Source organism: Dama dama, chromosome 13 (genome assembly GCF_033118175.1).
Source record: "Dama dama isolate Ldn47 chromosome 13, ASM3311817v1, whole genome shotgun sequence".
In the NCBI taxonomy this organism is placed as follows: domain Eukaryota; kingdom Metazoa; phylum Chordata; class Mammalia; order Artiodactyla; family Cervidae; genus Dama; species Dama dama.
The window spans coordinates 48,402,359-48,414,716 of record NC_083693.1 but is presented as its reverse complement, the minus strand read 5'-3'; the positions used below and the strand labels follow the sequence as shown (position 1 = coordinate 48,414,716).

Below are 12,358 nucleotides of genomic sequence, written 5' to 3'. Positions count from 1 at the left end.
ATTGTAGTAATCAAAGCAATATGACATTAAAAAGATATATAAACCAATGGCTAGACTAATAAAAAAAGAAAGATAACACAAATAACAGATATGAGAAAATAGTAGAGAGAAGTTACTTCAGACCCTACAGACATTAAAGGCATTTTAACTTCGTTGCACTGAATAAAGTCAGATTAAAAGTTAATGTATTGTATGATACCATTTATATGACATTCTTGAAAAGACTATAGGAACAGGAACTGTTTTCTATCTTGGTTGTGATGTGTATAGTACATATATATCATGTGGTTATGGTATACATGTTTCAAAACTTCCAGAATTTCACACTTAAAAAGGGAAGATTTTACTGTATGTTAATTATAGTTTAATTAGCCATTTATGATAGCATAAAATATGAAAACTTAGAGATAAATTTAGCAAATATATCTAAGACATATCTCTCAAAAAGTTTTGAGAGAAATTTTAAAGAAACTAATAAATAAGGCAGTATACCACCTTATTCATAACAAAATAGAAGTCTCCGCATTCTTAGAACATTCATCTACTGAAATTGGCTGATCTATGTTTCAGTGTAATATCATTGAAAAATCACAGCCAATCTATTTTTTACAAATTGAAAAGGTGATTCTAAAATGAGTATGGAGATTCAGAAAACGTATAATATTCAAAGCAGTCTCAAAAAGGAAGAACATGGAGCACTTAACACTAACTATATTCAGTCTTGGTATAAAGTTCCAATAGTAAGTATAATGTGTTATTGACATAATGATATTTATATAGTCAAACATACACTTATGAGACTGGTAAATTCTCTTCCTAGATTTTTAGTCATAGAAAATGAAAATACGTACCCACTGAAACATTTGTACATAGGTTTTTATAACATTATTATTTATAATATCCACAAACCGAGGGGAAAAATACTAATGTTTTTCTGTGGGTGCACAGAGAAGCAAATATCCTTGAGCCATGTAATGAAATGCTAATAACTGAGAATAAAAAGAGATGAATCTCAAATATAGAATGTGTAAATGAGTCTCAAAAAGATTATAATGAACAAAATAAGCCAGTTAAAAAAAGAGCACATAGTACATGTTGTATGATTTCATTTGTATGAAGTTCTGTAGCTGGTGAGCTACAGAATGTAGCTTGGTGACGTGTCATCTTTGGTGACAAGGTAAATCTGTGTTGAGTCAAAATGGTGTGTAGCATCAACGAAAGGGAGCACTATAAAATTTGGGAGGTTGACGAAACTGGTTCCTGTTGGTGATGAAGACTCAGAACTTAAGACTTTTACACTTATATCCATTTCATTTACTGTAAATTTCACATCAAGTGAAGTTGATTTTTAAAATAGCACATGAGCTGTTCATTTTGTTAGTTTAGAAAATGGTGTTTTAGTTCTTTCTTTCTTTTCACTCTATTAATATTGTTGGAGAAATTACAAAAAAAAGGAAGTATTAGTTTTAATTAGCACAGTGGAAGCAGTGACATCATTTCAGCTCTTGCGTTTATTTTAAGGAAACCAACTTTACTAAGTGATATACAGATATATACCTGTATATATACTAAGTGTATATATATATATATATATCTGTGTGTATATATATATATATATATATACAGAGATACAGATAAATCATACTTGTCAGCAAACACTTAAGAGCAAGAGGAAGTTTTGTATGTACTCATTTTCATTTCACACAAAATGTCTTAAAATGATTGTATCCCTAATTTTATTAACATGGAAAAATAAAGAAGAATGCATAGTAAATTTATTTTTAGAAGATACCATATTCTGGACATTTCTTCATGACAGTACCTCCTTAAAATCAACCTTTGTTGACATACGTGTCAGACACATCACAAGTTTCAGGAACAAGACAATTTTCTCTCTTTGACTTATGACCTTTTTCCACACAAGACATAGATAGATTTATAAAGCAAATAGCAGTTGCTGATTATGTGAAAACATCATATACAAGAGAAGAGCCATTTTCACATGCAACATTAGCCTAAGTTGTTTGTTTTAGTAAAAATCTTCCAATACGAAAACAGAATGGTCTTTGTAATAAACTTGAATTTGACTTTAAGATTTTTCTCTTTTTAATATCTTTGGATTGATTTTTATTTTTTAAAAAGTCTATTTCATATTTCAGTAGAGCCAATTAACAATGTTGTGCTGTAATTTCAGATGATTAGCAAAAGGACTTAGCCATACATGTATCCATTCTTCCCCAAACTCCCCTCCCATCTAGGCCGTACGTAACATTGAGCAGCGTTCCATGTGCTATCCAGTAGGTCCTTGTTGGTTATCCATTTTAAATATAGCAGTGTGTACATGTCCACCCCAACTCCTTAACTATCTCTTCCTCACATTCTCCCCCTCCTCCAGCAACTATAAGTTCATTTTCTAAGTCTGTGAGCCTCTTTCTGTTTGGTAAGTTCATTTGTATCATTTCTTTTTAGATTCCACATGTAAGGGATATCACATGATATTTCTTCTTCTCTCTCTGGCTTACTTCAGTAAGTATGACAGTCTCTAGGTCCATCCATGCTGCTGCCATTGGCATTATTATGTCCTTTTTAATGGCTGAGGAATGTTCCATGGTATATATTTACTACATCATCTTTATCCTTTCCTCTGTCCATGGACATTCAAGTTGCTTCCATGTCTTGGCTGTTTTAAACAGTGCTTCAGTGAATGCTGGGAAGATTCTTTAGGACATTTCTATCCTTTAATCAAATAATTCTACTTTTAAAAGAAAATTCATCAACCAGGACTGTGGTTTGAATTTAATACTCTTTCTCACATTAGAAGGAAGAGAGGAAATGTAAGGAATAACGTTGATTGTTAATATCCTGATAGTAATTGTTAATACCAGAATTTTTGTGGATTTGCCCAGTATGAAATGTCATTCGGTTAGCTTTCATTATATGCCTGCTACTGGAAGATAGTCTTGGGTAATAAACTTGGATTTACCCTTGTGAGGAGAATATTAACTATGTATACTTGAATTGACTTTTAGCTGTTGTGTTAATATTTATCTATTTCATCTAGGTTGCATGGAAACTAAAATGCACTGTATGAGCAGCAACAATAGGGAGAGTTGGATTGTTTCCTCTGGTGCTTCCCTGAATCAAAGGATCTAGATAACACCTTTGCCCACACACAGAACATATTTAGATTTATTGAGTTATTTTTGAATATGCCAAAATGGACTGGCCTTCCGCACCCCCCCCCCGCCCCCCCACCCCAGACAAATTGCAACATTTGTAATGGAATTGTAACACACTCCCATTTTAATGTTATTGAATTGCTATAAGTCATGTGAAAAGACTCAGCTCTTAGAACTTACTATAATTCTTAACAACTTTACTGCCACAAATTTCTTTGTTTTTCTCCTTTTTTTTGCTCTGTAATTAGAAGACATTTTGTTGTTATTGCTTTTATGAACTGTGATTTCTTTCCTCCTGCTTTGGAGTCATTTCAGTATCTACTTGGCCATTCATTTTTATTGGTTAATGTTCTAGATATTTTGAACTTTTGTACTTAGCTTGTATTTGTGCTCTGACATTTATTTCCTTGATTTTTATTTTAAATTTAGGAAGATTTTGACACTTAATCTGTTGTGGTATTTGTATTTACAGTTCCCTGAATGTGGTTTCTATGGAATGTATGATAAGATCCTGCTTTTTCGCCATGACCCTACCTCTGAAAACATCCTTCAGCTGGTGAAAACAGCTAGCGATATCCAGGAAGGCGATCTCATTGAAGTTGTCTTGTCAGGTAGTATACTTTTTCCTTATTCATAGATTAATACTTTGCATCTGGAGAATTCTTGGCCATAAGTTTTACCTTTTTTTTTGTTTGTTTGTTTTGATTTCATTAATTTATATTAAACACTTGATTTTGTATTGGGTATAGTCGATAAACAATGTTGGGTTAGTTTCAGGTGAGCAGCAAAGGGATTCAGCCATACATATACATGCATCCTATTCTCCCAAACTTCCCTCCCATCCAGGCTTGGCCATAAATTTTTAAGGCAGCATTAAAAAAAAAAAAAAGTACATCAAACCCAACCTCAAGAGGAAATTTTAGGGCTTTGTCTATATGAGCTTTCAACATTATTTTGAATAAGAACAAAAGGTTTCTCTTGAATTGGCTGTTTCCCTACCCAGTTCTGTCCCAGTCACTTTTCCCAACTTTTCACTCTCCTCATATCCCCCAAAACATACATGAATAGTTTCATTCATCATTTAAGTCACTTGAAACAGCAAAGCAAATGAAAACACACTCGCCAACAGTGAAGTTAAGACAGATGTCAGGGCCCCAAATGTACTGAGTGTCTGAAAGCCAAGGGCTGGAAACTGTTGCTTTAGTCAAGTCAAAACTCCAGTAGCTACTAGCCAAGACCAAGTTGGAAACCAAAACTCAGGAGTTACAGCAGGTCAGGCCATGTTGTGCGACTTTAGCTAACTCACTCCCTGAGAAACAGCTGCATTTCCTCTGCCCAGATTTTTATTTCTTGTTTAGGATTTATATTTCTTGTTTAGGGTTGAACTCTGCCTGTCAATACACACAAAAATTTAGCTTTTTAAAAAAATGCCAGAGAACACAGGTAGCAGGGATCTTAACAACAGTAATCAGTCCAGTATTCTAAAGAAGTCAAGATTTTTATTGTTTATCTTTGTTAAAATTGAGTCATTATTGAGAAATGCAGATTGTACTGCTCCTTTTTCACTTCTGGCCTTCTTAAAGGAAATCCGTTCACTTTAAAAATGTTTCTAGGTTTCATTTCCTCAAGTTCCAGAGCCCAGTACTTGGATGCACTGATTATGATTCACTTGGTCTTTGGTTTGATGAAGTCCAGTTCACATTGTCTGTATTGATCTCCTTGATAGGAGACTGTGAGTGGTCTTGGGATTAACACATTTTCATTGGGTAGATAGATCCTGTAAAACAGCTTGTTTCACTAGATAAAAATAATAATTTTACAGTTGCTTATAGTTTTGCCAGTTGCTAAACAAACCAAAAAAGGAAAGGTTTTCACTTTTTTAAATTTGAGAGGGGGAATCACTTGCTTGTGTTCTTTTATTTTTCTTTGACTCTTTTGACATTGGCTCCCTGCACTTGGCCTCACAGCACTAGTGCCTAGCCATGTTGTCCTGTAAGTTTCCTGTTTCTGAACACTGGAGGCAGCCTGAAATAAATAATTCAGAGACAGCATGCACTGGATCTATTGTCACCATAATTCATACTAGACTCAAAGCCAGACGGCTTTGCAAGGAATATGTTTTATGAGCCCTTTTCCTGCGGCTGTGCCCAGAAATATATGAAGATTTTCAGAATTGGATTTCTAAATTATTTCTTTTTCTTCCCATTTTACTTTTGTTGTCAAGTCCTCAGAGTAACACCCTACAGATTGAATGCAAGCCATATGTGTGTGTTCCTACAGGGAAAGCTGCTGTCCATTTGCATGTTATCCCCATGCCTTCCATGAGCCAGACTTGCTGTGCCCTATGCTGACCTGATGTAACAGTGTTCTGCTTTTCCTCTCCATCTATGCAAACCCAGGACCTCTTTTGTCATCCGCCCTGGATGTTCTCTGTCCCACCTCTCCTGTCTCCCTGGCCACAGTGCTGAGGGGTGCTTAAAGGTGCCCTTTTCCTCACTTGCTGTCCGATCACCTGGTTCAAGAAAACCTCTTCTGCTCCCTCAGCAGCTGTCTGATTGGTATTTAAAAGAAGCCATTTTATAACAGCCTGATCTGATTCTTCTTCTGAACTGTAACCTTTGAACCCTTTTCACATTTCAGGTAGTTCCACTTCCTGGATACATTTAACCCTTATATTATTCACATACATATGCATGTGTTACACACGTGTGTACATATAGTGCATATATACAGTGTGTGCCTACACATGCAATTATGTTTAGATCTCCAGCATTTACCTGTAAACATCTTTGGCAGCTCTATCCTTCTACCTCCTCTCCCTCTCTAATGCTCAGTATTTTGCTTTTCTCGGTACATATTAAGAATGGTTTTTACTTAAAACCTCCCCCCCCTCCATTCTATAGCCCTGTGTTCCCCCACACTGCTTACGGTTGCTGGTTGTTGTCAATCGCCCGCAGCACAGCCTCCACCCTAACCTCGCCGAGACGGCGCAGGACGGCGCAGCCCCAACCCGCAGATCTCCACTTGGCGGCACTCCTCCTCCAACTTGTCAGTTGCCACCAAATACACAATCCCTGTCCTTTTCACTGTAGTTTTTAATCATTAACTCTCTACTGTTTTTGGACTAGATTTCCCCTTTTATTCTTCTTTCCCTCCAGCTCATGGCCCTCTGTGTTCATGTCCTACCTCACTTTGATGCAGTATTGACTACTTGATATTCTCTTATACCATAGCAGTTCCCGCTATACCTGTCTGCAATCTGAATTGCTTTAACAGTCCTTTTTTGCCATCCCTGTTCCGGAACCACACATGACTGCAGACGCACATCCCTTGCCAACACGGCTCAGGGCAGCTCTGTCCTTCACTTGGCTTTACTGTTGTGCTGCAGACTTCTTTCCCTTTCCTTTTGTTACCTTAGAATGAGGCTCTCAGTAAACATATATGGGTTGCTTGATTGGCTATTGGCTATCACGTTAGAAGTTATCACATATACACAATTTTGTAAAAATACTTATTTGTTGTAAAAATATTATTTCTGGATATATCCTCAAAAGTAAACTGAACTTCAAGTCTCCTTGCTATGCATTTACCCAGCCCTGACATGGAATTAGTGCCTGTGATGTGGGCAGGATTGTATTACATTATAATTTGAGGCAAGACAAATGATAGCTACTAAGACACTTCAGGTCATGGTGCAAGGAAGCTCATAAACATACTCATTCCTGAACCAGTCCTTGAAGAAAGTGGGTGCTATGATTGGCCAGAGAAACATGCCATTTCCTGGAGGTGGGGTTAAGGATCAGCTTCATTCAAAATGTAATGGGTAAGCAGAGCAGTGGAGCCAAACACTGGACATCCCTTCTATGGCCTTTTGACCAGTTCCAGAACATAAACTTGCTGTGGAAATTTCCCTCCTGGAGACTGTAATTTTACTGTTAAAATTCATTTATCCAAGCTTTCTGTTTTTCCTCATGAAAAATTAAATTTTGCTCTGTGGTGACATAAACATAATCTGATTCTTTTCATGTTTGATCAACATTCCACTAACAGGAACATTTTCTGACATAGTATGGCAATAAAATGTCAGAAAATATGGAAAGCATTAATTTTCAGTAAGGTTAAATCCTCTTGTCTCTTCAGACGACATCAAAAATTTTCTTGTGCTTATGTCATTTTCTGCTGAGACCTTTCCTCATCTGTTAGTACTAACTGGACTGCTCCTGGCTAATTCACTGGCTCCCCCCTATTTTTTTTTTTTAAATTTTGGAAAACATGGCTTGGTTGAGCTAGTGCTTTTATACCCAGTAAGCCAGGAAAAGATTGCTCATGGGTGGATGGGGGTAGGTTATAGAGGAGAAAAAAAAAACAACTCCATGTAAGTTCCCCACCATATACACTCCCAGAGCTGGCAAACTTTGTCTGTTGTTATTGTTGTGAAGTAAGAAAACACTGCAAATGGAAATTTCTTTTACTAAAGGCAAAGTCAAGTTCAAGTCTATGGTACTGAGCTATAAAATAAAGTTAATGGAATTTATCTGAAGTCTTCTTGACGATGAATCTCTATTGAAGCCTGGTAATTTAGCCATAGTCAAGCATATTAATAACAGGACTGTGTTCATATGACTCAGCTCTTTTTGCTTTGTTTTGTTTGGACTTCATTCTAATAATTGTGTATTTGTGTGTATGTATCTATCTTGTAGGTGATTAAATAGAAAATAGACAAGGACTATAAGAACTTACCAAAGAAAATCACAGTTTTAAAGTCTTAGAGCTAAATATTAAGTCTTTCTTTCTTTTATTAACAGTAAAAATCCATATTTTTTCTGAGAAATTTTCATTACCCTTCACAGTAGGTTATCCTGTATTATTTATACCTTTGCAAAGTGTTGTTTATACATGTGGTTATTTGTTCCCAACTATTTAGGGATGGGAGCTTCCTTGGAAAGCTAGTGCTGTAGCCCAGTTAGAAGGATTTGGACCTATTCTTGGGCAGTTTCAAAAGAGCTGGAAATGAGGTAGAGATCAAGATATAGTTTAAAAGTAAAATAGATGTAGTAACCATTTGGGTATAGTTCATGAAGGAGATGAGAAAAGGAAGGGGACACCAAGGAGAGCTACAGTTGCTTAGCACGATCTCATTTCCTTTTCATCTTCCAAAGTCTTGTCCTCGTACATTGTTCAGCGCATCTGCCAAATGGTTTGGGGATTGCCCTGAGGGGCTGAAGAACTGATTTTATGGCCGAATAGTACCATTAACTTCCTTCATGATTTTGTACAAGTTGTATGTGTGTGTATGTTAATGGCTCAGTCCTGTCCGACTCTGCGACCCCGTGAACTGGGACCCTCCAGGATCCTCTGTCCGTGGAATTCTCCAGGCAAGGTGAAGTCGGTCAGTTGTGTCTGGCTCTTTGCAACCCTATGGACTGTGGCCTGCCAGCCTCCTCCGTCCATGGGATTTTACAGGCAAGAATACTGGAGTGGGTTGCCGTTTCCTTCTCCAGGGGAACTTCCTTACCTAGGGATCAAATCCGGGTCTTCCACACTGCAGACTCTACTGTCTGGGCCACCAGGGAAGCCCAAGAATACTGGAGTGGGTAGCCATTCCTTTCTCCTGAGAGTCTTCCCAACCAAAGGATTGAACCTGGTTCTTCTGCTTTGCAGGCAGATTCTTCACCATCTGAACCACCAGAAAAGTCAACCTCTGGGATTCAGAGATTCTGTTTATTGTTTTTGTTTTTATCTAAAAAGGAGCTTATTCTGGAGGAAAGTATCATACAGTGATGATAAAACATAGATCCCATGTTTTATTCAGTCTGCAAGTAAAGCAGTATGCCTAAGCATTGGGTACAGTTTCCAGGGCCAGATTATCTGGGTTTATAGTGTGAATGTATGGTACTCACCACTTAACATCTTTGCTAAGACATTAAATGATTCTGTGGTCCAGTTTCCTCATCTATAAAATGGGGAAAACAATAGTACCTACATTGTATGGTTATTATAAAAATTAAGATAAATTAATGTATCTAAAGCACTTTAGAGAATTTCTGTGCTTAGCAGCAGCAGAGTTGATGTTAGCCATTTTGATTGCTCTCCTCAGTCTCTCAAGTGGCCTTTCCCCATGATGTTCATGGTTGTTAAACATACCACAGAAGGAAATCCTGTTCTTTCATTACTTTGAGAAATGTTGTTTTAAGCAATGTTTAAAGAATTATTTACTGCAGGACTCTTCAGAACTTTGGTGCATGGAAAGATAATTCTCCAAGATCACTTCTCAAGTTCATTGTATCACAAAATACTTTTCCCCCTACTCTATCTGGTGAGTCTTGTGTTCAGCAGTTCACATGGGAAGTACTCCTCTGGGTCATGCCCGTGGACCAGTGATGTGAGAGGGGATACTCATTCTCTCTATACAGGCCACTGCTCTCTCACAGAGAGCAGTGTTTGAACCATGGGAAAGCAGGAGTTAAGAAGCAATAAATTTTTGTTTACATGGTAGCATAGGCTTTTGAAGCAATTTACATAAGCACTGATGTTTCCTTTGCAATGACTTTGTGACATAGTGAAATCAGATACCTTAAAAGCTATGGAATATAAATTTTAACTTGCCCATGTCCTGCAGTGAGTAGGGGTAGTATCAACCAGAGCTTGAATCTAAGTGACTGAACTCTTCATACTGCTTCAAGTTAGCCCTTTGAACTTGGGCCAGTAAACAGGAGTTCTTGAGAATCTGTTCAAAGAATTCCTACTATAGTAAGTTTATATTTCAGGGAAACACTGATGATATTTTAACAACAAAACCAGCAATGAACTAGCTACAAGTTCTATTGACGTAATCTTTATCACAGGGCCAGTATTTTCCCTCTTCCTCATAAAAACAGATACTTAATAAGCGTACAAATTTTGATCAGGTTAAGAAAATTCTGGAGGCTCTTCTCTGTAGAGTTATGGTACAAAATATGAAATAAAAAGTAACTGTGCCCTTGTTTAAATAGGATCCATTCATAGAATTTCTTAGTTCTGATCAAAATTGAAATAGTGTCTTAGGATCAGTATATTTAAGGGAACCTTATGAGCATGGTTTTCTGTTAGTAAGATTCATTGTCTAAACCATAAGCCAGAAAAAAAAAAAATGTATGGTAACAAAATTCTAGCTAGTCCTTTATTTTATAGTAAGTGTCAATTATTGATTTATATGGTGCTTTGCCAGTAATATCTATTTCCCTCAGATATAGTACATTCCTTAGTATGTTCCCTCTCTGAAATAGGGATGGAAGGACTAAACCTTGAGAGTGATGTATTAGGTCGCTGCATTATTATTTATCCAGGAATACATTATATAGACATAAGCTTGTTTGTTTGCTTTTAATAAGGCAGAATTAATCATAGGAAGCACCTCCCCAGCCCTAATACTGCTTCGGTAATTACATTGTAAAAGCCCTGGCCTTTACTACTCAGCTTATATTTTTTTGTAATTGTTCTGGAGTATCTAACTCTGCCAGGCTAAGTGGTCTCAATTCCTGTCCAAATTTAGTTGCAGTTGTCGGTGCAGGTGGTTTTGTAACAGTGGAAACCCTGAAATATAAGATTATAGGTCATAAAAAAAAAGATTATAGGTTATTACTGTTTTCTTCTAAGTATGGTTTATGTTATCTGTGTCTTCAGCATTTCTATTTATTAGCATTATTAATTCTCTTCCATTCTTAGCTTTCAAATAAACCTGGTTTGGATCTCATTGGGACACCCTTAACCATTTTCACTGAAAAGTGAATGCAAAGAGCAGACTGTCGGACTTCCCACCCTTTCTTACTTGTGACCTTGTGGAGAGATGAGGCCTCAGAGCACTCCTCCCTTACTTTGATGGTTTTCTCAATTATTTGTCCTTTGCTGTGGTGGATTCTCCAAGGAGATACAGTATAAGAGTACATTGCTTCTCTATCTTTTTGTAACCTAACTATCCTTAATTTCAAGTTAAAGAGAAGACATTCTCCCCAGGTCACATGGGGCATAAGACAAACCCTAAAGACAAACGTTTTTTGAAGAATCTTCATTTGAAAATTTCATACATATGTTGCATTTTCCCTGCATTATATTTCTCTTTAATTTTTTTAATGAAGTATTGTTGATTTACAATGTTGTGCTTGAAGTATACAGCAAAGTGATTCAGTTACACATACATACATTTTTTTTCAGATTCTTTTCCCTTATCAGTTCAATTCAGTCGCTCAGTTGTATCTGACTCTTTGCGACGCCGTGAATCGCAGCACGCCGGGCCTCCCTGTCCATCACCATCTCCCGGAGTTTACTCAGACTCATGTCCGTCAAGTCGGTGATGCCATCCAGCCATCTCATCCTCTTTTCCCTTATAGGTTACTACAAATATTGAGTATAGTTCCATAGCTATAAAATAGGTCCTTGTCGGTTTTCTGTTTTATACATAGTAATGTGTATACATTAATCCCAAACTCTCAGGTTAACACAATTTTGAATAAATAATGTTTCTTCCCCATGTTGTTCTTTAAGATATAGATTAGTGATAGTGATATAAGGACATATAGTATTTATGATGTGTTTGGCACTGTTGTAAGTGCTTTACATATATTCTTTCAGAAATATGGATATTTTTTTTGTAGCGTCCATATAACTTCAATTTGATAAATAGTGGACTTCTAATCAAAGATTGTAGTTTAAGCCGTAGAGCTGCCATTTATTTCTTACATAGTGTTTGGCAAGTCACCTCATTCCTCTGAGTTTTTTGTGTGCTGTGCTTAGTCGCTTGGTCATATCTGACTCTTTGCAACCCCATGGACTGTTGCCTGCCAGGCTTCTCTTTCCGTGGGGATTCTCCAGGCAAGAGAGTTGGAATGGGTTGACCATGCCCTCCTCCAGGGAATCTTCCCAACCTGGCTTCAAGCCCAGGTTTTATCACCTGTCAAATAGCAATAGCAGTGTATCTAATATAGGGTTGGGTTCTAGATTTCATGAGAATACATAGAAAACGTTTCACAAGATGCCTGGCACATGTGAAGTTTTCTTTCTTCATGCCCCTCTCCACCCCACTGGGCTACACATTGTTTGAAACAATTTCCAAATGTGTTTGGAACCGTTTATTTTGATATTGAATCCTCATGATCTAACATATGACATACAATCAATGGCTATCTGTTTAGTAAGTAAATACA

At 36.9% G+C, this 12,358-nt stretch overlaps 1 protein-coding gene across 2 annotated transcripts in view; it reads left to right on the top strand.

Moving 5' to 3' along the window:
• Nucleotides 1–12,358, top strand: part of PRKD1 (protein kinase D1) — a 341,747-nt gene that overhangs the window by 188,478 nt on the left and 140,911 nt on the right. For both annotated transcript variants that reach the window (XM_061159053.1, XM_061159052.1), the window contains exon 2: nucleotides 3,652–3,790. In XM_061159053.1, the coding sequence (XP_061015036.1) occupies nucleotides 3,652–3,790 (139 nt within the window). The remainder of the gene's footprint in view (nucleotides 1–3,651; nucleotides 3,791–12,358) is intronic.